Source organism: Polypterus senegalus, chromosome 5 (assembly GCF_016835505.1).
Source record: "Polypterus senegalus isolate Bchr_013 chromosome 5, ASM1683550v1, whole genome shotgun sequence".
NCBI lineage: Eukaryota > Metazoa > Chordata > Cladistia > Polypteriformes > Polypteridae > Polypterus > Polypterus senegalus.
Window position 1 is genome coordinate 74107227 of NC_053158.1, and position 27910 is coordinate 74135136.

Below are 27910 nucleotides of genomic sequence, written 5' to 3' on the forward strand. Positions count from 1 at the left end.
TGTCCTCTCTCACCACATCCATAAACCTTCTATTATGCCTTTTTCTTTTTCTCTTGCCTGGCAGCCCTATCCTTAGCATCCTTCTCCCAATATACTCAGCATCTCTTCTCTGCACATGTCCAAACCAACGCAATCTTGCCTCTCCCAACCGTCCAACTTGATCTGACCCTCTAATGTACTCATTTCTAATCCTATCCATCCTTGTCACACCCAATGCCAATCTTAGCATCTTTAACTCTGCTACCTCCAACTCTGTCTCCTGCTTTCTGGTCAGTGCCACTGTTTCTAACCCTAATAACATAGCTGGTCTCACTGCCATCCTGTAGACCTTCCCTTTCACTCTCGCTGATATCCGTTTGTCACAAATCACTCCTGACACTCTTCTCCTCCCATTCCACCCTGCCTGCACTCTGTTTTTCCCCTCTCTTCCACAATCCCTATTACTCTGTACTGTTGATCCCAAGTATTTAAACTCATCCACCTTCGCCAACTCTAGTCCTTGCATCCTCACCCTTCCACTGACCTCCCTTTCATTTACACATATGTATTCTGTCTTGTTCCTACTGACCTTCATTACTCTCCTCTCTAGAGCATATCTCCACCTCTCCAGGGTCTCCTTGACCTGCTCTCTACTATCACTACAGATCACAATGTTATCAGCAAACATTATAGTCCACGGGGACTCCTGTCTATCTTGTCTGTCAACCTGTCCATCACCATTGCAAATAAGAAAGGGCTCAGAGCCGATCCCTGATGTAATCCCACCTCCACTTTGAATTCATCTGCCACTCCTACTGCAGACCTCACCACGGTAACACTTTCCTTGTACATATCCTGTACAACTCTTACATACTTCTCTGCCACTCCCAACTACCTCATACAATACCACAACTCTTCTTGAGGCACCCTGTCATATACTGTCTCTAGGTCCACAAAGACACAATGCAACTCCTTCTGGCCTTCTCTATACTTCTCCATCAACACCCTCAGAGCAAACATTGCATCTGTGGTGCTTTTTCTTGGCATGAAACCATGCTGCTGCTCACTAATCATCACCTCACTTCTTAACCTAGCTTCCACTACTCTTTCCCATAACTTCATGCTGTGGCTCATGAATTTTATCACCCTGTAGTTACTGCAGTTCTGCACATCCCATCCCCCTTATTCTTAAATATCTGCACCAGTACACTTCTTCTCCACTCCTCAGGCATCCTCTCACTTTCTAAGATTCCATTAAACAATCTGGTTAAAAACTCCACTGCCATCTCTCCTAAACACTGCAATTCTTCTACAGGTTTTTATCTGAACCAATAGTTTTTCCATTCTTCATCCTCTTCATAGCTGACCTTACTTCCTCCTTGCTAATCCGTTGCACTTCCTGATTCACTATCTCCACATCATCCAGCCTCTTCTCTCTCTCGTTCTCTTCATTCATCAGCCTCTTAAAGTACTCTTTTCATCTGCTGAACACATTCTCCTCGCTTGTGAGTATGTTTCCATCTTTATCCTTTATTACCCTAACCTGCTGCACATCTTTCCCAGCTCGGTCCCTCTGTCTAGCCAGTCGGTACAGGTCTTTTTCTCCCTCCTTAGTGTCCAACCTCTCATACAACTCATCATACGCCTTTTCTGTAGCCTTCACCACCTCTCTTCACCTTGCGCTTTGTCTCCTTGTACAGTTGTCTTCTTTCTGCATCTCTCTGACTATCCCACTTCTTCTTTGCCATCCTCTTCCTCTGTATACTCTCCTGTACTTCCCCATTCCAGCACAAGGTTTCCTTTTCCTCCTTCTTCTATTCAGGTGTCACACCAAGCACCCTTCTTGCTCTCACCCTTACTACATTGCTGTCGTTTTCCAACTGTCTGATAACTCTTCACTACCACTCAGTGCCTGTCTCACCTTCTCCCTAAACTCAACTGTACAGTCTTCCTTTTTCAACTTCCACCATTTGATCCTTGGCTCTCCCTCGCTCTCTTCCTCTTCTTGATCTCCAACGTCATCCTACAGACCACCATACTATGCTGCTTAACTACACTTTCCCCTGCCTCCACTTTGCAGTCTTCAATCTCCTTCAGATTGACTCTTCTGCATAGGATGTAATCTACCGGCTTTTATATTCCTCCACTCTTGTACGTAACCCTATGTTCCTCCCTCTTCTTAAAATACGTATTCACCACAGCCATGACCATCCTTTTGGCAAAATCCATTATCGTCTGACCTTCTTCATTCCTCTCCTTGACACCATACCTACCCATCACCTCCTCGTCTCCTCTATTCCCTTCACCAACATGTTCACTGAAATCCGCTCTAATCACCACTTTTTGTCCCTTGGGTACACTGTTCATCACTTCATCCAAGTCACTCAAAAAATCTTCTAAATCATCCATTGCACACCCAACTTCCGGGACATATGCACTAACAGCATTCATCCTCACACCTCCAATTTCTAGCTTCATAATCATTACTCTGTCTGACACTCTTTTCACCTCCAAAACACATAGCACATAGCATTGCTTCACATAGCATGTTAAAAATACAAAAGATTAACTTTTTATTCTACATGTGACATACTCATACTGTCATTAGTTTCTTAAACTAAAATATGGCCAAATCGCAGTGGTGTAGAGGAATATGTCACACTGTATATTTTATATTTTTCAAATGACAAAATGGTACCTCTTTATTGACCTTGTTGACTATGTATGCTGTCAGATCTTAAAACTTCTAAATTAAAAATGGCAACATTTAAAAGTAGCAGTGATGATAAAATTGAGTCTCTCAGAATTTATTCATATTAATCATTAAGTTGCTGCTACAAACCTTCAACATGAATACTTTGAATTAAATGAAGGTGGTTGTAGATAAGACAACAAGGAAAAAGTGCTGTTAAGCAAAGGAAATGATGCGCCTGAAAAAGATTTTTGTCAACAAATGTGGAGTACAGTACTATGCTATATTTGTATCAGTACAATATCATAGTAAAAGTTTATTATTCACCAAAACTTTGACAGACCATGATTTTCAGTGTCATGATTTCTTTTGTTTTAACTGAAGGTAAATATACTTAACAGAATTGCATGATAAAAATAACTTTATTAGATTTACTGTCAGTAACCTTTTAATAAATTATACTAGTCTTTTTTACTATATTGCATGATAAATGCATTGACTAATTTTCAAAAATAAGTGGCTTATGTAAAATACCTCAGTATTTTTAGAATGTGAATTTTAAATTATACTCTAATGCAGAAAAATTGCTGCCCTAATTTTTTTCATTTCAGTGTTGTTAATGAATGAAAGGATGAGGACCTGAAAGTCAGGTGACTTTGTCAGTAGCTTAATATACATCCAGTAAATATTGATTTTGTTTCTTCCCTCTTTTTTTATTTAAAACTGGGATTGGACCATTCATTTGAATTTGGCATCCTTTTAAGGGTTTTTATGCATGATTTGGAGAGGAGATTAAAAAATTTACCTTGGACACCTGGCTTTCCATACAAAGTCCAGTATATAAATTGTTTTACTTTGGTTATCAGATTACTTTTTTTAAGTAAAGTGTGAATGATTTTTAAATTTGTGTATGCCTTGAGGTTAGAACTTCCTCTGAGTCTGTTCCAGTTGTGAAAATGAGCTTGCATTTTATTTGTGTTTAGTTTGTGTTTAATTTTTTTTCTGCTTTAATAATTTTTAGACGTTTGCATATTCATTGTCCCATAATGAAACTGATAAATGCCAATGTGAAATTGTTGTAGTCAGTTTAATGAATTAATAACCATATGGTTCTTTTCATTCCTGCTTTCCATTTGGAACCTGGGTACATGTCTTACTATCTAGACTGACAGTGAACAGACAGACACTGCAGCAGATGGTGAAACAACTGCCACTGAGGTTTGTACTGTGGCCTGAAATGGGGGAGGTATAAAAAAATCTTGTAGCAGGTCGTGCATGGGGTAGTAATACAAGCTATTCACCAGAATACAAATTTTGGGTATGATGGGAAAATACCTGAAAATACCTTTGCAAAATGTAATGACTTTTGCTTTGCTTTGCTTTTAGTATGCTCCCATGTATTCTGCTTTTCACAGAAGAACAAAATGAACCTTTGGTATTTTAACTTTTTTAATCTATACAGTTCTTATGTGTTAAGAAAATGAAAGCATATAAGTATATCAATATTTAGAGCACAATTAAATGTTCAACATGATAGGGTTATTTCACTCTCAATCAGTTTTATTGTTTTTGTGTCAGTTTTAATACATTTACAGCTTAGCATAAATTTGCTACTGGAAGTATCTTGTAAGATTTTTACCCAAGGACATTTAGGTATTTGTCACTGTGTTTTTGTAAATTGTGTACTAGGCTTTGTACTTTACAAGAAACTAAAGCAGAGTGCCTCAGATAATTACATTACTTATGAAAAAAATAGCATCCAGACTACTACTTAATGAGCTTAGTACATGTATGGATGCTAAACAAAAAAAAAGTCTATTTAATACTAATCATTTTTAAAACAAACTAGTACTTTTTCTAAGGTATGGTGCATGTAGTGGTCTTCATTTCTATTTCAGATGTTAACAAGTCTGTTTTGCTATACAAGAAACAATATCTACTCTCTGAAAAACTATTTGCCCCCTTCCTGATTTCTTATTTTTTTGCATGTTTGTCACACACAATGTTTCTGATCATCAAACACATTTAACCATTAGTCAAATATAACACAAGTAAACACAAAATGCAGTTTTTAAATGATGTTTTTTATTATTTAGGGAGAAAAAAAATCCAAACCTACATGGCCCGGTGTGAAAAAGTAATTGCTCCCTTGTTAAAAACTAACCTAACTGTGATGTATCACACCTGAGTTCAATTTCCGTAGCCACCCCCAGGCCTGATTACTGCCACACCTGTTTCAATCAAGAAATCAATTAAATAGGAGCTGCCTGACACAGAGAAGTAGACCAAAAGCACCTCAAAAGCTGGACATCATGCCAAGATCCAAAGAAATTCAGGAACAAATGAGAACAGAAGTAATTGAGATCAATCAGTCTGGTAAAGGTTATAAAGCCATTTCTAAAGCTTTGGGACTCCAGCGAACCAGTGAAAGCCATTATCCACAAATGGCAAAAACATGGAACAGTGGTGAACCTTCCCAGGAGTGGCGGGCCGACCAAAATTACCCCAAGAGCGCAGAGACAACTCATCCGAGAGGTCACAAAAGACCCCAGGACAACGTCTAAATAACTGCAGGCCACACTTGCCTCAATTAAGGTCAGTGTTCACGACTCCACCATAAGAAAGAGACTGGGCAAAAACGGCCTGCATGGCAGGTTTCAAGGCGCAAACCACTGTTAAGAAAAAAGAACATTAGGGCTCGTCTCAATTTTGCTAAGAAACATCTCAATGATTGCCAAGACTTTTGAGAAAATACCTTGTGGACTGATGAGACAAAAGTTGAACTTTTGGAAGGCAAATGTCCCATTACATCTGGCGTAAAAGGAACACAGCATTTCAGAAAAAGAACATCATACCAACAGTAAAATATGGTGGTGGTAGTGTGATGGTCTGGGGTTGTTTTGCTGCTCAGGACCTGGAAGACTTGCTGTGATAGATGGAACCATGAATTCTACTGTCTACCAAAAAATCCTGAAGGAGAATGTCTGGCCATCTGTTCGTCAACTCAAGCTGAAGCGATCTTGGGTGCTGCAACAGGACAATGACCCAAAACACACCAGCAAATCCACCTCTGAATGGCTGAAGAAAAACAAAATGAAGACTTTGGAGTGGCCTAGTCAAAGTCCTGACCTGAATCCAATTGAGATGCTATGGCATGACCTTAAAAGGCGGTTCATGCTAGAAAACCCTCAAATAAAGCTGAATTACAACAATTCTGCAAAGATGAGTGGGCCAAAATTCCTCCAGGCTGTAAAAGACTCATTGCAAGTTATCAAACGCTTGATTGCAGTTATTGCTGCTAAGGGTGGCCCAACCAGTTATTAGGTTCAGGGGGCAATTACTTTTTCACACAGGGCCATGTAGGTTTGGATTTTTTCTCCTAAATAATAAAACCATCATTTAAAAACTGCATTTTGTGTTTACTTGTGTTATATTTGACTAATGGTTAAATGTGTTTGATGATCAGAAACATTTTGTGTGACAAACATGCAAAAGAATAAGAAATCAGGAAGGGGAAACTAGTTTTTCACACCACTGTGTATATATATATATATATATATATATATATATTATATATATATATATATATATATATATATATATATATATAAAATCCTTAACCTAAAAGTGCAACGATTTTATGTCACATTTTTCGTCACGCTTAAAATATATGTTTGGTATCATTCTTTTCAGAATTTATCAAACTTTAATGTGATGTTGTTAGATATTCAGATTCTTATTCCGTTTTTAAATTATAAACTAAAAAATATCAAGAACTCGCGTCCAGTGAGACGAGGCTTTGTGCCAAGAGATTCACCAAGCCCAAGGCCGGAAATAAAAGACAAAGACTGCTGCTGTACAGGTTTTTAAATATTCGAAATGTGTGGCGACATGCCGATCACGTGGCACGGCAGCAGCAAGACAGTAGCTGATCGAGCTGATCTCCAAAGAGGAGGTAAAGCAAAAACTGTATTTGTTTCCCATTGTATCACCGTTTAAGAGTGGGTTTTGGAGGAGCAAATGCATCTTCTTGTGGTGCGTTCAGCCCCCTCTTCAAAACAAGAGTGGCAGAGACGCAAAGTGGCTGGCGCATAGTGCAGGCCGGGGGGTTTGGCAAATGAAGCGAGCAGGGGACGAACCCCCTAGTTATTAAAATAAAATGTTTTGTGAGAAATAGCAACCCTGCAAGTATTTAAAACTGCACTAAGTAGTTGTATATACAATGGTATCTTGAGATACGAGTGCCCCAACGTACGAGTTTTTTGAGATACGAGCCATCACTAAGTCGATTTTTTGCCTTGAGTTACGAGCCAAAATTCAAAATACAAGCCATCGAAGAGCTTGTCACCACACATTCCGAGGACCTGATGACAGAGGAGTTGACGGAACTACAGATGCAGCAACATACGGAGGTTCTGCAGGAGATCGGTATCGCGGAGGAGGTTATCTCTTAAAGTGAGATAAAGGAAGTGTTTGCAATGTGGGAAAAAGTTTTGAACTTTAAAGAAAAGAAACACCCCAAAAAAGTTACAACTGATCGCGCAGCTGCGTCATTTAATGACACTTACCTGACACGTGACTTTATTGAAAAGAAACACCCCGAAAAAGTTGCAACTGATCACTGTAGTTTGTTTGAATTGTTTGATTTTAAAAATTAATAAAGACCGATTGTATATGAAGGCATGTGTCAAGTTTTGATTATATTACTCATCTTGGCCTCTTCTTTGAAAAACAAAACCTAATCACCCTAATAGATGCAAATGCCTGTCGAGCATTAAGAATATGCACTATTCACACACATACCAGGCAAGATGTGAGGCAATTCCAGCACAGTGAAACATGGTTCTAAACCTGTTCTCATGAAGGAAAGGGGGAAAAAATTACTCGAGCCAGTAATTACAATTGTGCGTCTACCTTACTGTATAAACTGTGTTATGTATGCATCACAATGCCTGGAATGTTTCATTTGGAAAAAAAACAATAACAATAGACTACTGTATCACCAACACACACTCTTTATTGTTTCTTTTTTTCCCAGTTGTTTGTGCTTTTACTGTGAAACACTAATAATTATAACACTGATGATAAATTCTAATAATAAAATAATTAATATAAATAGATTATTTAATATTCAATCATTTTCTTGTACCTTTATCTGTTCTCCGACAGCCAGGCTACATGGTATTTCTGCGGGAATACAGACCTCTAGTTGGGACAATTAAAGATTACACGGCAGTTAAGCCTACAGTATTTGTTTCTGTAATTCAGATAGGTAGGCAGCTGCCAGTCCTTTACAGGCTAAGCAAATGTACAGCCTCTTGCATTTAAGATCAACATTACCTTAATCCATGTAATTTTTTTCTATAGGCTTTAACTTGATAGGCACAAAAAACTTAACATATCAGAAACAACTTGCATTTAGCAAGCTAAAGTCTAGTCATCCACAAAGAAAGGATAGAATATTCTGTACTTTTATGTATTTATACTTATTGTTATATATATTACAAAGTTAAAAAAGGCAGACTTTCACATTTACCTGACTAAACAAGATCTTTCATTACTGCAGACTGAAGGGGTTGGGTGTTGTTAGAATATGTAATATAACAAATATGAAAGCTTATTGCAAGGTGCAACAGCTTTGTCACAATATTAGTACCCAGGGAAAAGTGAGTCATTTGGGTATGATTTCATTTCCTTGAGAGGAGTAAGCATAACACTATTAGGATAGTTTTGTATAGCTGTTCTATTCAACATGTAGAAGAATTTCATAAGAAACATGATGTTATATAAGCACCAATAGCTAGGTATCAAAGATTTTAGGATTTAGGAAAGAATATTTATTTTGTTTAGAAATATTTTATCTATGTGTTTGGTGACATCATAATCAGTACAATTTTGGAATTATTGGTAATTAGGACACTATGTGTTGATAAGCACATGGGTTGAATGTGGCATTGCATGGGAGCATGGGATACCATATTCAGGCAATGTATGGTCAGGCTGTGGTTCAGTACATGACTGAGCTTTGCATAAATAAAGGGAAGACTTTGTGAAAGATAAATTACCATCTGAGCTAATCTTCATCTTATTCAAATTGGCTATACAGTGGTACCTTGAGATACGAGTGCCCCAACATACGAATTTTTTGAGATACGAGCCATCACCAAGTCGATTTTTTGCCTTGAGTTATGAGCCAAAATTCGAAATACAAGCCATCAAAGAGATTGTCGCCACACATTCTGAGGAACTGACGACAGAGAAGTTCACAGAACTACAGACACAGCAACATACGGAGGTTCTTCAGGAGATCGGTATCGCAGAGGAGGTTATCTCTTAAAGTAAGATAAAGGAAGGGCTTGCAATGTGGGAAAAAGCTTTGAACTTAAAAGAAAAGAAACATACTGAAAAAGTTGCAACTGATTGCGCAGCCGCGCTATTTAATGACACTTGCCTAACACTTGACTTTATTGAAAAGAAACACCCTGAAAAAGTTGCAACTGATCGCACAGTGGCACTATTTAATGACACTTACCTAACTCATTTCAGAAACATTCTAAAGGGGAGGACTAAACAAAGCTCCTTGGACAGGTTTCTATTGAAACGCCCTGCGAATGAAAGTGAAAGCGTGGCAAAAAAAAAAAAAAACACTAGTGAAGAAGAAAATGAAATTAAGCAAAAGTGAAGTGAAAGAAAAAAACATTACAATACGCTAATCGGCTTCGCCAACATCTGTTTATTTCTTGAGATTCTCTTTTATGTATTAGGTTTTATTTTATTTGTATACAATATTTGCTCATTATAAATACATTTTTCTTATGCTGAAAACATTTAACAAAAATTAGGGTGGTTTTTTGGGGGCTGTCACAAATTAATCTCATTTCAATTAATTCCAGTGGGGAAAATTGATTTGAGATACAAGCATTTTGACTTACGAGCTCAGTCACGGAACGAATTAAACTCGTATCTCAAGGAATCACTGTACATAAATTTTACAGGAGGCCCAGACTTTTAGCTTAATTCATACATACCTAAGGAGATGTAAATAAATGGATTTCTAAAGTTTTATGTGCGAGTACTGCAAAAAGGCCAAATACTTACCAAGTGTTAAATGTATGGCATTTTGTTAGACTGTGGCTTCTAGGTTTACATGTCAGATAATGAGGGTGTAGAAATAGTTCAAGAAAAGCCTAAATACAGTGCATCCGGAAAGTATTCACAGTGCGTCACTTTTTCCACATTTTATGTTACAGCCTTATTCCAAAATGGATTAAATTAATTTTTTTCTTCAGAATTCTACACACAACACCCCATAATGACAACGTGAAAAAAGTTTACTTGAGGTTTTTGCAAATTTATTAAAAATAAAAAAACAGAAATCACATGTACATAAGTATTCACAGCCTTTGCCATGAAGCTCAAAATTGAGCTCAGGTGCATCCCGTTTCCCCTGCAGCTTAATTGGAGTCCACCTGTGGTAAATTCAGTTGATTGGACATGATTTGGAAAGGCACATACCTGTCTATATAAGGTCACACAGTTGACAGTTCATGTTTCTTTAGTTATTTGTTTTTAACGTGGGATTAGTTGCCATGACTCTTACTTGTCATTATGGGTTTTGTCCTATGTGCATTCGTGTGACCTAATGGGATATGGTCATGTCCTTGTTTTAAAAGAGTGAACCTTGTGCTCATAGATTTTCTGTGATTAGTTCTAAAATGAAAAACAAAAGAAAACTTTTTAGTACAAATTCGTTTTGCTTTAGGTTGGGTTTGACAACTTTCCACCTTACTGCTTTCAAGTTTGATTTTCTGCTTTATTTTGTTTGCCTTTCATTTGTCTGTTCATTGTATATGACCCTGCTACATTTAAGCAGTTTTGCAGCTTTCCCTTTAAAGATTCTCTGCCTCTTGTATTAAAAGAAAAATATAATTTGAATAATTTCTTTTCTTTTTAATGATAAAATACTTTGTAACATTACTGAATATAGCTACTAGGTACTGCCTCCTGTAATATGAAGTCCTGCAGCATTTGGGACATCCCTAGCCAGATAGTTTCCACAGTACAGGTAGTCCCCAGGTTACGGACATCCTACCTACGACTTACGAACGGGGCCGCAGCTGCGACGCATGGGCCTCAGTAACTGCCGCTCAGTCATCTTCAGCCTGGGGACGCTGCAAGCGGTGGCTGGATGGAGGCTGGGGGCGATTTCGCTGCTCTTGCAGTGTAGTGTCCCTTATGTGGCTTCCAGCAGCAAGTGGTGACCCGTGGTCCATTAGTCACTGGGGCCACAGCTATCGATCGTGTGCAGGACAATGGTTCGCTGCTCGCCCACTACGCCACCGCAGCTACTGCTCCTGACTGGACACAGGCTGGATGGAGTGGAGGCGGTGCGTTTCACTGCCCGCCCACCACACACGGCTACCCTGTTTGTTCTCAGTGGGTGGCTGATAATGCTGCAAGCGGTGATCTGGTTGTGGCTGAATGGAGGCCATTGAGGGTGAACGGCGCAGTGGGGGGTAGCATTGTAGGGTGGCTTCCTGTTGAATGGGGGCGGTGGTGGGCGTGGCGATTCACTACCTCCCTTTGGCCGCACCGTGTTCGTTCTCACTGTAGTGGAGGTGACTGTGTAGTAAACTGCTAGTATGGTAGTAAACCGCCCCCATTCATTCTCGATAGCAAGCCTGCTTGTACTGTTACTCACATAGCAGAAAGTTGTCTCTTGTCAGTACATCAGACGTGTTGACGACAGGTGCCTTCCTGCTGTGATAGTGTGTACAGTGCAGTGCAGAAGAGCTCATCTTACCCTTTTGTCTTCACCCTTCAAGAATGTCTCTGAAACACAAATCTGATGCAAGTGCTGGTGATACAGTAAAGAAGAGAAAAACCATCATCATTGAAAATAAAAGTAGAAATAATAAAAAGGTCAGAGAGAGGTGAAACTCCATCATTCATTGGCAGAGCACTTAGTTACAGTCGGTCAACAATAGCATTTATTAAAATAATGTACCTGTTCCAAATTTCATACAAATTCAACTTAAGTACAAACCTACAGTCCCTATCTCGTATGTAACCCGGGGACTGACGTTTTTATATATATATATATAGTGAACATTGCCCCGGACACAGACAGGCTGACACACTCAAGTCACCCAACACACGTTTATTTTTCATCTCTAATTTACAGTTCTGCTCACCAATCCCCAATACCCCTCAGTCCAGGCCAATCCAATGCCTTCTCTTTCTTTTCTCTTCTCTCTCTCTCTCTTTTCTTCAGACCGCCTCCTGCCTTCTCCAAACCTAGTCACTCTTCCACCCGACTCTTGTTTCTTCTGCAGGGAGGTGGCACTTTTAAATAAGCACCCGGATGTGTTCCAGGTGTGTTCCCGGCAATCTCCCACTGACACGCCCCAGTGTGGCGGAAGTGCCGACTGTCTCCTTGAAAGCACTCCGGGTGTCCCCGTTTTCTTTTCCCCCAGCACTTCCGGGTGTGGCAGAAAGTGCTGAGGTCTAGGGTCTTCCTGGTATTGGGGTCCCCCTGGTGGTAACCCCGGGTCCCTACAGGGTCTTCTCAGGCGTACCGGCTGGGTACCATCTCCATCCGGTTATGACAATATATATATATATATATATATATATATATATATATATATATATATATATATATATATATATATATATATATATATATATATATATATATATATATAGTAGAATACCTTGGATGGATAGGCTGTGCTTTTGCCTGTGACTTGATCTTAGAATATTGCTCTTTACAAAAATAAATGGAATTGAGTTGAATTGAAGAATAATTAAATGTATGTGGTATTTTGTAGAATTGCCTTTTATCCCGCTTTATGATAGACCACCCATGAAGTGTGATGTTATAGGCTCAAGTCTAGTAGAGGACAAACCTGTGTGAAGTAAATGTAATACAGTATGTTTTAAATTGATATAATTTTAATATTATTTTTACTATAAGAATGTTAAGAAAGATGTTTTGTATAATGATAGTAACAAAAAATATCAGTGAATGAGTTAAATATAACAGTGGCTTAATAAATCTCACAGTTTCAGCCTACACTTCCATCTCCATCATTTCACAGTGTTTCTCTGCTGTATACATTTTTTTAACACTAAAATACTCTGATGCTTATGTATTCCTTAGTAAATTTTTCCTACTACCCTAACCTTATCGTTTTTAAGTCCTCTCTTTTTTTAGGTCAGTATACTGTTATACCAGTGTCATAGTAGAAACTTATTAACTTCAGCTTGCCCTTGTAATTCACAGTTTTGATTTCATCTAATCTTTACTAAAACTAGAAGAATTCTGTAAGGAAAAGTGGGAAAAAAATCCTAAAGCAAGAATAGTAGAATTGAAAGACTGGTACTTGCTATGATTTGATGAGGCTATGATTTCTGCCAAATGGGATAATATTAAGTACTGTCTTATAGAGTGGGAAAAGTTTTGCACATATCATATTTTATGTTTATTTTTCTGATTTGTTAAATTCTGCAAATAAATAATAACTACGCTTTACAATTTGCACTTTTTACTTAGAAAATCAATAAATTATTTATTGTAAGCAGGGGTGTCCAAACTTTTGCATGAGACTACCTGAAAAAATGTTGTTATTACTATTATTGTTATTATTACTTATCCAGTGCAAGTTACAACATCAGAATATGTTACCGTTGTATACAGTATTTTTTTTGAGTTGGAGCACAATCAGGTTAAGTGGCTTGCTCAGAATCATGCAGTAAGCAACTGGTGGGAATTAAACTGATGTCCATGGGTAACATACTGTGCCTTAGGCAGTACAGAACATGAATTCATTAGCATTAGTCAGGTTCAGATTTTCTAAGGCATGTAAAATAGCCTTTAAATAAATCATAAAGCATATAAAAAAGTTACGTGTTAGATAAGGGTGGATAGGCTCTTGGCCAGAGCGGGGGTGGATCCAGTTGTCATTGTCCATGTTGGAACAAATGACATACATAAGGGTAGTCTCTCAGTTCTGCGATCCAAATTCAAAGAGTTAGGTGCCAAGCTGAGGAGCAGAACTGATAAGGTAGTCTTCTCCGAAGTTCTGCCTGTGCCACGCACCAGTCCAGGTAAGATTGAGGAGATTAGAAGGCTTAACGTGTGGCTCAAATCTTGGTGCAGGGTTGAACGGTGTAGGTTTATTGGGCATGGAGATTCTTTTTGGAATAGATGGGACCTGTTCCGCTGTGACGGGTTACATCTGAACTGGAGGGACACCAATGTATTGGGGAGGCATATGTGTAGGCTAGTTGAGGATTGTTTAAACTAGGGAATGGGGGGGGGCAGGGAGTTTAGGACAGGCCAGATTTAGATCTATACATGGAAGAACAAACAATGGTGTAGAAATAAAAATGCATAGTAATGTAAATGCTAAGCAAACACGTAAATGTAGAAGGAGTAACACATTAAAAATAGCTTGCCTTAATGCTAGAAGCATCAAAAATAAGGTAAGTGTATTGGAGTTGTATGTAGCAGAGCATAATTATGATATTATAGCAATAACAGAAACCTAGCTAAATAACAAAGATGGGGACGAGTGTAACATAGAGGGATAAAAATTTTTTAGGAATAATAGACAGAACAGAAAAGGAGGTGGGGTTGCTGTTTATGCCAAACAGGGTTTAAATGTAAGACCTCTTCAGTTGGATGATGAGCCCCATCTTATTGAGGACATGTGGCTTTGCCTGAAAAATATTAGGGAAAGAAGTCTTATTTTAGGAGTGTGTTGTAGACCACCCAATTCAGACAGTAATTTCAACACACATCTCTTTAGTAATATCAAAAAGGCAAGTTTACAGGGGGATATTATACTCATGGGGGGCTTTAATTATCCAAATATTAATTGGGATAACCTTTCAGATGGAGGAGCACAAGAGCAGGAGTTTTTAGAAGTAATCAGTGACTGTTTTTTAACACAGCATGTTACAGCACCAACACAGGGTGAAGCCTGACTGGATTTAGTATTCTAGTGGATTGAACCACTAGGGTCAAGTGACCATAATGTAATATAATTCTCAGTATTTTGTAAGAGTACAGATGCAAAGACTAATTGTTAAGTTAAACTTTGGTAGGGCTACGTTTGAGCAGATGCGACAAAGTCTAAGTAGGATAGACTGGGATAAGCTTTTAAATGTGGAGACAGTTGAGGAGCAGTGGAACAGGTTTAAAAATGTTTTACATGTAATGCAGGACAGATACATACCTAAATTTGAAATTAATAGGAAACTTAAAAAAAAACTCCAATGTAGATTAATAAAGATTTAAAAAAGAAATTGCAAAGGAAAAAACTGCTGTATAAGACATATACGACTAATGACTGCAAAGTGAATCGTAGAGCGTATGAGAATATGAGGGCAACCATTAAGAAGGATATCAGGGAGGCTAAAAGACAGTTGGAGAGGAATATAGCAGATAAGGCGAAAGAAGACCCTAAGAGATTCTTTCAGTATTTTAGTAGTAAAAGATCAGTCAAGGAGGAGGTCAAGTGCATCAGGAATAGTAAAGAGGAATTAAAAGATACAGACAGTGAAATAGCGGATGACCTAAACTTACATTTTTCTGAGGTGTTCACAAGTGAGCAAGTGGATAACCTCTCAGAGGTAAACGCAACTACTAAGGAGGTACTGAGTGATTTGGAAATTGTAGAGGGAGAAGTGCTGCTCAGATTAAATAAGATGAAATCAAACAAATCACCAGGACCAGATAATATTTATCCTCGTTTTTTTAAGGAGGCTAGTGAGTACATATATAAACCCTTAACACATATTTTTAGGAAGTCACTGCGCACTGGAGAGATTCCAAAGGACTGGAAAATGGCAAATATCATCCCATTATGATGAAATTTTCTGTCCACCCTGGCCATCGGACCTTACTTATTCTATGTTAATTAATGTTGACTTATGTTTATTTTTTATTGTGTCTTCTATTTTTCTATTCATTTTGTAAAGCACTTTGAGCTACATTTTTTTGTATGAATATGTGCTATATAAATAAATGTTGATTGATTGATTGATCATTATATAAAAAGGGTGACAGGGCAGATCCAAGCAACTATAAGCCAGTAAGCTTAACATGCATCACAGGAAAATTAATGGAAGAAATTATTAAGGATAAGATTGAGAAACACATGGCAAGGACAGGAGTTATTCTGAACAGTTAGCATGGGTTCAGAAGAGGGAGGTCGTGTTTTACTAACATGCTGGAATTCTATGAGGAGGCAACAAAAGGATACGATCAAAGTGGAGTTTATGATATTATTTATCTGAACTTTCAGAAAGCATTTGATAAGGTGCCACATGAGAGGTTGGTAATCAAGTAAAAAGAAGTGGGAGTTCAGGGTGATGTTTTTAGATGGGTGCAGAATTGGCTCAGACACAGAAAGCAGAGGGCGATGGTGCGAGGAACCTCATCAGAACTGGCCGAGTGGTGTTCCACAGGGGTCAGTGCTAGGGCCGCTGCTATTTTTAATATATATAAATGATTTAGATAGGAATATAAGTAACAAGCTGGTTAAGTTTGCAGATGATACCAAGATAGGTGGATTAGTAGATAATTTGGAATCCGTTATATCATTACAGAAGGACTTGGATAGCATACAGGCTTGGGCAGATTTGTGGCAGATGAAATTTAATGTCAGTAAATGTAAAGTATTACACATAGGAAGTAAAAATATTAGGTTTGAATACACAATGGGCGGTCGGAAAATCGAGAGTACACCTTATGAGAAGGATTTAGGAGTCATAGTGGACTCTAAGCTATCAACTTCCTGACAGTGTTCAGAAGCCATTAAGAAGGCTAACAGAATGTTAGGATATATAGCACGATGTTTGGAGTACAAGTCCAAGGAGGTTATGCTCAGCCTTTATAATGCACTGGTGTGGCCTCATCTTGAGTACTGTTTGCAGTTTTGGTCTCCACGCTACAAAAAGGACATAGCAGCGCTAGAAAAGGCCCAGAGAAGAGGCTGATTCCAGGGCATCAGGGGTTGAATTATGAGGAAAGATTAAAAGAGCTGAGCCTTTACAGTTTAAGCAAAAGAAGATTAAGAGGTGACATGATTGAAGTGTTTAAAATTATGAAGGGAATTAGTACAGTGGATCGAGACTTGTATTTTAAAATGAGTTCATCAAGAACATTGGGACACAGTTGGAAACTTGTTAAGGGTAAATTTCGCACAAACATTAGGAAGTTTTTCTTTACACAAAGAATGATAGACACTTGGAATAAGCTACCAAGTAGTGTGGTAGACAGTAAGACGTTAGGGACTTTCAAAACTCGACTTGATGTTTTCTTGGAGGAAGTAGGTGGATGGGACTGGCGAGCTTTGTTGGGCTGAATGGTCTAGAGTGTTCTAATGTTCTAATTGAAAATATATAGTAATGTATATTTACAACAGAAAAGTGTTTCCACATTTGGTGGAATCTGGTCAACATTTTAATTATTTGCTAAGTGTTGTCTTAATTCAGATTAATACAAAATTAAATATATGTGGTTTATAAGATGATTATTTTGTTACTGTTTGGTGTTCTGTTATCACCTGCTATGGATGTGACTTGCAGAAATTATTCTAGGTGCCAGACGTTGTTCAGAATCATGCAGTCACTTTCACAGTGAACAAAAGACTTTTAAGTATTTTAATTTTATTAATATCAAAATCAACAAGAAGATTTTCAACAAAAAATGTTTTATGTTTACCTGTTGAAAATTACATCTGCTTATTTGTATTTAATTTTAATTAATTTTAAACTTATTTAAGGCACCTCAGAACATGAATTACTGTAAAAATTAACATGGTCATATGGTCATCTTAATTAATTTAGTAAGAAAATGTATATTTAATTAGGTGACTCAGACTTTGGTGTACTGCATTGAAATGGGGAATGACAAAAATGTTTTTGCATTCTAATGCTAATTACTTTTTTCTTTGAACTTGCAGTCAGACCAAGAAGAAGAATCTGAAATCAAGCAAGAGGTAATAGCAAATGTTTTGTTTTTCAGTGTAAAGATTTTTTGCTTTATGCAAAAATAGCAAAATAATCAAAATCCTTCATTGATAGTAATAATTTAGTCATGTTTATGGTTTTATGGATTTATTCAAGTTCATGGTTATTTTTTTTGTGTGGTTTAGTTATATTCTGAATACATAATTAAACTTTTGCAATTTATATGTGTGTAACAGAAAATCTGTTTATTCTATCCACATTAGATCAAATATTTGACATCAGGTTGTTAATTCTTTCTTTTTTTTCCAGAATAGTTTTATAAAACGAATTAAAGGGGAAAATGTGTTTGTCAAACATAGTAATCTGATGTTAGAGGTTGGTATACCCTTTAAAAAAGAGGAAGTGCATGGAGCTTTCTTAGGAGTCGCAACGTTTGACATGTGTCGCATGAAGTGCTTTAATAAAGGAGACTAGTAGTTCACTTTGCTACTAACTAAAAATTAATATCACACAGGCTGCAAACCTTTACACTAAGGATATACACATATGTCTTGTCTTTTTTATGTTTAAAGAAAAAAAATGGAAGATTAATGTTTTACAGCTTTTCAAATAAGCAAAATATTTGACTTTGGCTTTGAATCCCATCTAACTCCTGCCTTGTGTATAATAGTTAAATTATAACGGTCCCTTTTCCATTTGGAATTTTTTTTTTAAAGGTACTTTCTTACAGAAAACACTATCAATGTCTGAAGATTAGCGATGAGTTAGTAGTTAAATTACTCATTTTTACCTTTTTTTTTTGTACTTTTTGGCTGGTAAGTTCAGGAACACATGATCAGCTAGGATTTTTACAGACACTCTGAAAAGAAAATTCTGATTGCACCTTCTTTTTTCAGAAGGCATTTTTTATTCATGTCCAGTGTATGAGTGCATCCAGTGTATGAGTGCATCCAGTGTTTGTTTCTTTGTATGGTACACATGCCTATTATTACCACCACCTGTAGCTTATCACCCATAGTTTGCTTAGTACTGAAATACTAATGCAGTGCCTCTGCTGTAGAATGCAACGGAGGATATTTATCAAATCTGTTCAAAATGCACTTTTCTTTTTAAGTTATTGAAAGATGTAATTTACATGCAGCATATTTAAGAAAGACTTATTAAAAAAACAGCTTTTATCTTTAACTTTTAATGCTAACTGTTTTATTGCTTATTATATTCAGAAATGTGTACTGTTTTTTTCTTTAATTCTTCAAAGGTTAATAAATATGAAATACATAAATGCAATTGTTCAGATTGTATATGCTGCCATTCACTTAACAGTTTATAAATTCTTTGTAAAATATCTGGACGATCCTTTGTATATCAGTGATAATGACTTATTAACACATTTCTCCTTTTTTGACTATATTTATGGTATTTTTAGGCTACAGGTGACACCCAAGAGGAGCTAATCAAGCACCAGACTAATATTAGTGAGTTGAAACGTACATTTTTAGAAACAACCATGGAAGCTTCTGGACCCACAGAATGGGAGAAAAGGCTGTCTACTTCACCTATCCGGACTATCCCTAGACTAGAGGATGCACCAATGATAGAGCCCCTTGTGCCTGAAGATGTAAGTTGTCGGCACATTTTTTCTTGTTAACAGAAAGCAGGTGGTTATGAGGTAATTTCATGTGAAGACTGGGAAAAAGTTAATACTATTAGAGGAAAGTCTCATCACTTTACATACACAAGATTTGCGTTGTTTTTAACAATTTACATAAAGGAATCTTGTCTTATAATTCAAGCGTAATGTGTTAGCACACAGCATCTTTTTATTTTGGTAAGTATCCCCAAAATATTCTTCAGGTATTACCTCCAGTGCTGGGGATATTAGCTGTTGCTCACATACCCAGTTAAGTGGGTACTGGCTCCAGCTGTTTTATGACACTGACTAGGATCAAACAAATTACTTATTTAAAAAGAATTTATTGTTACATCCATTCATCCATCCATTTTCTTAACCCTCTTATCCAGGTCTGGATTTCAGGGCAGCTGGAGCATATCCTAGCAACTACTTGGCATAAGTTAGGAACAACACCTGAACATGGTGCTAGCACACACACTTACACCTAACCTGCTTTTCTTTTGATTGTGAAAGAAAAGTGAAGCACCTGGAATAAACTCACACAAACGTGTGGAGAATGTGCATACTCCATGCTGGCTGCACATAGGGTGCAAATCCTGAACTCTTTCTTGCAAGGCAGCATCACTGCCATGGCACTACCATACAACCCTGATTGTTATATTAGCATTAGTAGTAAACAGGTAGCATTTTTGGTAACAGCATTGAATTAAGAATATATGTCTTAATAAACTGAATTTCTCTAAATAAATGTATTAGTGTTTCTACTTTTATTTGAATTAACTGAAAATGATCTTAGTTGTTCTGTTAAGTTACACCTTTTGCTTGTTCCTTATTTTAAACTTTTATTGTTCGGTTTTACAGACCAAAGAAACGACTGAAAAAGGTGAACCAGGAGTGACTGAAGTAAAATATAAATCAATAGATATAAAATCTGAGGTAGGTTGAAGTGGTTTGATTTAAGACTTATTCACATATAGTTATTGTTTCCTTCTTTACATTCAGTATTAGTTGTTTCAGGCTTACAAATAGGGTAATTATCTAACTTTCTTTTAGTTCTAAAGATTATTTGAAGTAATATTGAGATTCAAGTAGTTGTGGTAATGGTTTTGTGAACCTTGGCATTTATTTTCAGTTCTTGTTTCCAAGTATTTTTGCATTTGAAGCATTTGAAATTCCAAGATCTTTCTGTGCATTTTTTACGTTACTTTGCCTTACTATTTGTTTTTAAAAGTTTTTCATTTCTGGTACATGTACATTTTTAATGAAGACTTTCAGTACAGAGTAAAGAGTTTACTGAATATGTGTAGTATTTGTACATTATATGGGAAGTTAACTTATTTTGGTCAAAAAGTATTATGATTCCAAAAATGATTTATAGTTTCCAAAGATGATTTTGAGTTTTTTCTTGTATGTGGGAATGCTTTTTTTTAAGATGAGTTTCTCTGGTTTAAGTGATAATAGTAACTGTTAGGCAATACTTTAATTACATATATTTGCTTTGATTCAGATTTGAAGATGATTATTAGCAGAATGTAAAACAAATGCTCTTTCTCCTCAAATCTTCAGTATGTACATCAAAAATAAACATAAACTTCCGTTTAATAACGGAAAGGCTTAAAGTAGTTAAACAGACATTACAGATTATGTACTACTGTATGCAGTGTGGACACTAGGGGTCGCTGTTACCCCTTGAAACCCAACAGACAGACGTTCAGGACACACGTGTAAAAGCACCAGGTATGATTTTTAATATTTTTCTCAAAGTGCACAAAGCACCACACTCGCCACAATTCACAAATATCCAATAATCAATAAGTACAATAATCCAATCCTCCACTCCCAGCAGCTCCGTCAAAACCCTCCCAACTCCGGCTCAGCTTTCTTTTCTTCCCGGTCAAACACCACATCATCCGTCTTCAAGTAGCCTGGAAGTACTGTGGGCTTCCCTCCTCGTAACTCTGAAGTACTTCCAGGTTATAAGAAAAGTAGGAGTCCCCAGGTCCTTTATGAGCTCCCCCTGGTGGCACCCAACAGGGCTGAGAAAATGGACTCCATGTCCCATAATGCCCTGAGGCAATCCGGGGTACATTTACCGTCCAGAGGAGCTGCCAACTAGCGTCCTGGGGAAGGCAGTGTCCTGGAAATGCTGCCCTTGTCCACTCTTTTAGTTCTGGGACATCCTGGCCAGATTGAACTGCTGGCCGTCTATCACAACAGTATAGTTATATAACTTTAAAAGCAAGCATTAATAAATATAAGCAATGCAAAATTTCATTAATATTTATTTACACTGAATTGTATATAAACAAAAATAACAAATCAAACCACATTCACTTTTTTCATCTTAAGCCAGGGAAAATTAAGCATTAAGTCATAGTTTACAAGTTCAGTCTTTCCATTTTAATCTAAAAACTTAGCATTTGGTATAAATGTAGTAATGTGCAGAAATTCAGAAGAATTTGTGAGTAGCAATGTGACACACATTAAGATTTAGCAGCTGTGTAGCAGCTTCCAAGAAAAGGCGGAAAATGTGATATTGTGATTTAATGCAGACATGTAGTATTTCATTGTCCAAAATACAAATGGAATCCAAGTATTTCATATTTAAAACCTTTGAGGCACTGCTTGCATTAATAATGCAATGTTATTGTTAATATAAATGGTGCCCTTATTAAGTGTAGGGACAGTGAAGATCTGAGATGAAGAGATGAACATGGAACTAAAGTACTGAATGTTGTATTTTTTAAATCTATATTTCTATGGATATATAATAGGACATTTGTAATTAAAGGTACTTTTGGTTTTGCTCTTCATATTTTAATTTTAGTTGAAGTAATATTATAAAAACAGCAGCAAACAAGGAAAAACTATTATGACAGTGGTTTCCTACATATTTTCTAAGTACATAAATGTTGATCACTTAAATGTAAGCTTGCTGCAGCACTCGATAAAGAGTGCTACATATAAAATAAATTGAATTAATTGGAATTTACTTTGAATAGGTTTGCTTGTAATAGAAAACTAACACCTGGACCTAGGTTATCAGCTTGATATTGCTTTCCTCATTGCATTTGCAGTGCCTTTTGGAATATAATCATGCTATATAATAAGTCAAGGTAATGTGTCTGCAGGCATTATTTTTCTTTTTATATATGCAGATGAGATGTTTCTTTATAATTCCAAAAAGATGCTCTAATCATCAGTTGTCTCATCACTAACATGAGTCAGTTCCACAGGTGTCAGGAACACTGCAGCAATGAAACTTCTTCCCCATTTTCATTGTATTAAACCATCAGCAGTCCAAATTATACCATTTATTCCTTTCTCCTGATTGTCACATTACCATAATTTAGGTAGATATTTATATCTGTCTCAACTATACAAAGAACTCTGGTGTATCTCTTCACTTTTTAAATGATCATAACCTAAGCTTTTTATCTTGTGATAGTGGTATTATAATACTGTTGTGAAAGTTTTCATTAAACAATAGATCATAATTCTTTTACCCCTGAACTGTGCAAAATGGTAGTGATTTCAGTTAAATATACTGTATTTTTCTGATAGCTTTAATATTCTTTCCATGGTCAATTATAGTTGCTTTTCTTCACTTGCTTGTATAATGGTGACTATTAATCTTTACAAGAGTGGCTTCTTTTTGCATCCTTCTAGCCCATTTCAGTTGTGTTTATGTTGATTTTGGCCAATAGATTCCAAAGACATACACCAAAAGGAAGAGCTAAATCTAAATTGAGCCCTATACATTTATCACCCATTAATATATGCACAATCAGTGTAGCTCCAAATACCTGGCAGGAAGTTGTCCCAATACTTAATCTCATCTGAAATAAAAAAGATGGAACACTGAAGTGCTATTTTAGACGGCCTCACCTTTGCAAAGCTACCTGAAAACGTTCCTGAAAACTCTTTCATAAAGTGAGTTTTTGTAATGTGAATACATACTTACTATTAATTTAAATGGGAAAAAATGTAAGTGTTCCCTGGCTGAAAAAAGACCCCCATTTTTACTTAGGTTACACCAAAATACTTGATAATTAGTTTTGTTATAACATTAGTCATGAAAGCTAATGTTAATAAGATATTTTCCCCTTCATTAAGTACTATTTATTGGGGGTGTTTACCTAAACTTTATTACTTCAAGTTTCACGATTAAAGAAGTGGTCTTTCAATCTTTCCTGAGCTTTTCCAACATTTTCATGATATTTTTGCAACCTTGATACTGGAGACATTGCAAGAGATGCTTCAAGCTAGCTTAAGCATAGCACGTAAATGCAGCTTCAGCTGTGAGAATGACTTAGGTTGTGATTGAGCATTATCAACATCCAACCCTCATCCACACAGTAATGACATATGTTTGGAATCATTTTGAAGATGATCGGGTGCCAGTGTGTGTTTGAAAATTGACATAGATTCTGTTCTTGGAGTCATAAAAATTCATCCTAATTGTGGTTTGCAAGATAAGAAGCATGTTAAAAAGACTTTATTTGTATACATGTATTCTACAATATTGAAGTCAAACATGATGAAACATCCAGTCATTACCAGAAATAAAAAGTTGAATTCTTTACTTCTACCATAAATTACAAACAATAATTTGAAGTTTGACTAACACCCCATTTAAGGCAAGTTGAAAGAAAGATGCTAGAAGGATGCCTATAATAGGAAGAGCTGAGTCTGGCAATGTCCAAATGGATATAATACAAACTTAGTACTTAGTATTTTGTCCTTCAGCACACTTGGATTTTCTACAGAATTTAATTGAACAGTATATAAACAGTGAGAACACCACAACAATTACTGCATGCATTTGGCTTTGTTTATTCCTTCAGGCATATTTCCTTCTTCTACAGTTCCCTTTGTGTGATAAATTCTCAACCCAAGGCTTGTCTTCATTGTATCGAAGTACGAGTCTATCAAAAAGGGTAAAGAATATTTATAGCTTCTTTACAAAAATGAAACATTTGCAGTTAAGTGGTTCTAATATATGCATAGGAAATGAATGAAAATTGTCAAAAACATATGAATCAGTAGAGCTCAACATGTACATATATTTATGCAGATACTTGTGTTTCATCAGAAAACAATCAGTTACAGCAAAAGAAAATGCTTGTACTGGAAAATTATTAGGCTTTATTTTCATTAAAGCTAAGTCCTATTATAACAATGGGTTAACTTGGTGGAGAGTGAGAAAACTCTACCTGTCCTCTCTAGATTTTTCAGTTTATAGCAGTTACAAAGAAAAAACTAATGAAACTGATGTTTTGTTTAATTTGTAATTTTTTTTTTACTTTTTAAAATGTACAGTAATTGTGGTGTCCTTAGCAACTGTATTAAAGGATGGGGTTCCTGAATCTGTAGGTGATTATAATCTATCTTGTATTGTCATTAGAATATTGTAACTTTAGTAATATTATGTAATGTATATGTAGTAATATTATAACAATCAGGTGCAACAATAAAACCACCTGCCTAACACTGTGCAAGTCACCTCATGGTTGCCAAAACTGCTTTAACCCATCGAGGAGTGGACTCCACAAGACCACTGAAGGTGTTCTATGGATCTGACTTGTTTTTTCAGCACATCACACAAGTGCTTGATCAGATTAAGATCTAGGGAAATTGGAGGCCAAGTTAACACCTTGAACTTTTTGTCATGTTCCCCAAACTATTCCTGAGCAATTTCTACAGGGTGGTAGGGCACATTATCCTGCTGAAAGAGACCACTGCCATCAGGGAGTATCATTGCCCTAAGGGGTGTACATGGTCTACAGCAATATTTAGATAGCTGGTATGTGTCAAAATAACATTCACATGAATGCCAGGACCCATTGTTTTCAAGCAGAATATTGCCCAGAGAATCATGCTGTCTTTTACTCCAGTTCTGATGCTTGCATGTTCATTGTAGGCACTTTCAGTTGTGGAGAGGGGTCAACATGTGCACTCTACCCAGCTTTGGCTACACAACCCCATATGCAGCAAGCTGCAATGTACTGTGTGTTCTGACACCTTTCTTTCATGTCCAGAATTGGACTGTAGCAATTTATGCTACATTTTCTTCTGTGGGACCAAACCAGATGGAGTAGTCTTCATTTTCCACGTGCATCATTGAGCCTTGGGCACTCATGACTGTGTCGTCAGTTCACTGGTTATCCTTCATTTGACTATATATCCCGCATTTCTGTTGATCGCTTAGGTGACCCGCTCATAAACAAACATTGGCAACAGAGGTCACGACCCAGTGGTTGAAAAAATTGTCTTATGCAACCCATCACAACCCACAACTCCTTCAGTGGCAACCTGGGTCACAATCCAGTGGTTGAGAAAGATTGCCTTACACTATTGCAGTGTGCAAACACTGAGACTTGAAGATCGGTTTCTGCTGTTCCTTACTAGCAGTTAAAGTGTGCCTACCAGCAACCCATACCAGACCCACAGAGCTTCAGTATGCATTAACTTTAACATTTGTGACTGACATACAGCCAATATGAAATACAGTCATATGAAAAAGTTTGGGAACTCCTCTTAATTCTTTGGATTTTTGTTTATCATTGGCTGAGCTTTCAAAGTAGCAACATCCTTTTAATATATGGCATGCCTTATGGAAACAGTAGTATTTCAGCAGTGGTTTATTTGATTAACAGAAAATATGCAATATGCATCATAACAATATGCAATATGCATCATAACAAAATTAGACAGGTGCATAAATTTGGGCACCCCAACAGAGATATGACATCAATCCTTAGTTGAGCCTCATTTTGCAAATATAACAGCCTTTAGACACCTGCTATAGCCTTTAATGAGTGTCTGAATTCTGGATAGAGGTATTTTTGACCATTCTTCCATACAAAATCTCTCCAGTTCAGTTAAATTTGATGGCTGCTGAGCATGGACAGCCTACTTCAAATCATTCCATAGATTTTCAATGATATTCAATTCAGGGGACTGTGATGGCCATTCCAGAACATAGTACTTCTCTCTCTGCATGAATGCCTTTGTAGATTTTGAACTTTGTTTTGGGTCATTGTATTGCTGGAATATCCAACCCCTGCGTAACTTCAACTTTGTGACTGATGCTTGAACATTATCGTGAAGAATTTATTGATATTGGGTTGAATTCATCTGACCCTTGACTTTAACAAGGGCCCCAGTCCCTGAACTAGCCATACAGCCCGACAGCATGATGGAACCTCCACCAAATTTGACAGTAGGTAGCAGTTGTTTTTCTTGGAATGCAGTGTTCTTCTTCCGCCATGCAAAGCGCTTTTTGTTATGACCAAATGACTCAATTTTTGTCTCATCAGTCCAAAGCACTTTGTTCCAAAATGAATCTGGCTTATCTAAATGAGCATTTGCATACAACAAGCGACTCTGTTTGTGGTGTGAGTGCAGAAAGGGTTTCTTTCTCATCACCCTGTGTGGTGAAGCGGGTCCACAGCTCACGTCAAAGAAGCCATTTTTTTAAAATAAATAATCGACGCATTTGCAGCTTAGCGAGGGGGCGTGGTGCTGTGTGGCCAAGCAGTTCCAGGGGAATCCGTGATGCAGGCAGTTCTCACTTAAGTGCACAAGTGAGGAGTCGTCCACATCTGTAATTGTTCCCGGAAGCTGCTGATTTCCACAGCTGATCCACGTCCCTGTGATAAATAGAAGCACAAGGCGGCTAGCAGGGAATGATGAGGAAAAAAGGAAGAAAGAAAGTTGAGAAGACAAACAGAGGTTGCTAAAGAAGAAGGCAGGAAGCAGGGAGAGGAAAGCCGATGAGAAAGAGAGCGAGCGAGAGAGCACAGGCTCGTAGGCAGCTGGACAGTGAGCCCAAACGGGGTGTTTGGCCGACACCTATGGCAGTTGGTAGTGGTCGCTCCCGCTGAGCATTGTGAGGAGCGGGAGTGACTGGAAGAAGGATGGCTGGCCACGTAAGGCCGAGAAGGCAGTGGGAGTTGGGAGGCTTGGAAGGTGGATTCCCCAGCATGAGCGTCCTGGCCGTTGTGGGAAGCCAAGTCTCGGTCTGGAGAGGGCTAAATGAAGTCAGGGATCGGGAGGCCACCAGACCAGTCGAGTAAAGCAAAGAAGGTCAGCTGCATGTAGGGTGACTCCCCTGGTGCATAGCCTGAATGAGAGAAACAGGGGAATCAAAGTCACCAGTTAAGGAATGCACCGGGCTTTGTTTTAAAGAGACTGTTTCATGCCATTGTTTTAAAAGATTGTTTTTTTCTATTGTGTTTTTAACCTCCACTACTTCACTCATTTTATGGATTATTTATTTGAAGACGTTGAGATGCTCTGCACTTTATTTATTTGGACACCGTTTTTGTTGATTTTATATAAAAGCACTTGGCACTTTTGCACCATCCCCTTGCTTCATTGTTTGTGCCTCACTGTATAGCTCATCGCTGACATTAGTGACAGTGTCAGGTTCGAGGGCTCCCAGAAACTGAATGGGAGTGTGGAGTGAAACTGCATCATCACACCCTGCCATACAGATGTTCTTTGTGCAAATTGCGTTGAATTGTAGAACGATGTACAGATACACCATCTGCAGCATGATGTTCGTGCAGGTCTTTGGCAGTGATCTGTGGGCTGTCTGTAACCATTCTCACAAT

The 27910-nt window shown here is 37.4% G+C and overlaps 1 protein-coding gene across 14 annotated transcripts in view; it reads left to right on the top strand.

Annotated features, from left to right (window-relative positions):
* epb41l3a (erythrocyte membrane protein band 4.1-like 3a) overlaps positions 1-27910 on the top strand; it is a 292145-nt gene that overhangs the window by 241784 nt on the left and 22451 nt on the right. For 8 of the 14 annotated variants that reach the window (XM_039754817.1, XM_039754815.1, XM_039754816.1 and 5 more), the window contains 5 exons: positions 3836-3889; positions 17650-17685; positions 17966-18031; positions 19083-19274; positions 20151-20225. In XM_039754817.1, coding sequence (XP_039610751.1) covers positions 3836-3889; positions 17650-17685; positions 17966-18031; positions 19083-19274; positions 20151-20225 — 423 coding nt within the window. The remainder of the gene's footprint in view (positions 1-3835; positions 3890-17649; positions 17686-17965; positions 18032-19082; positions 19275-20150; positions 20226-27910) is intronic. The other 6 variants (XM_039754818.1, XM_039754822.1, XM_039754826.1 and 3 more) reach the window with 3 other exon arrangements.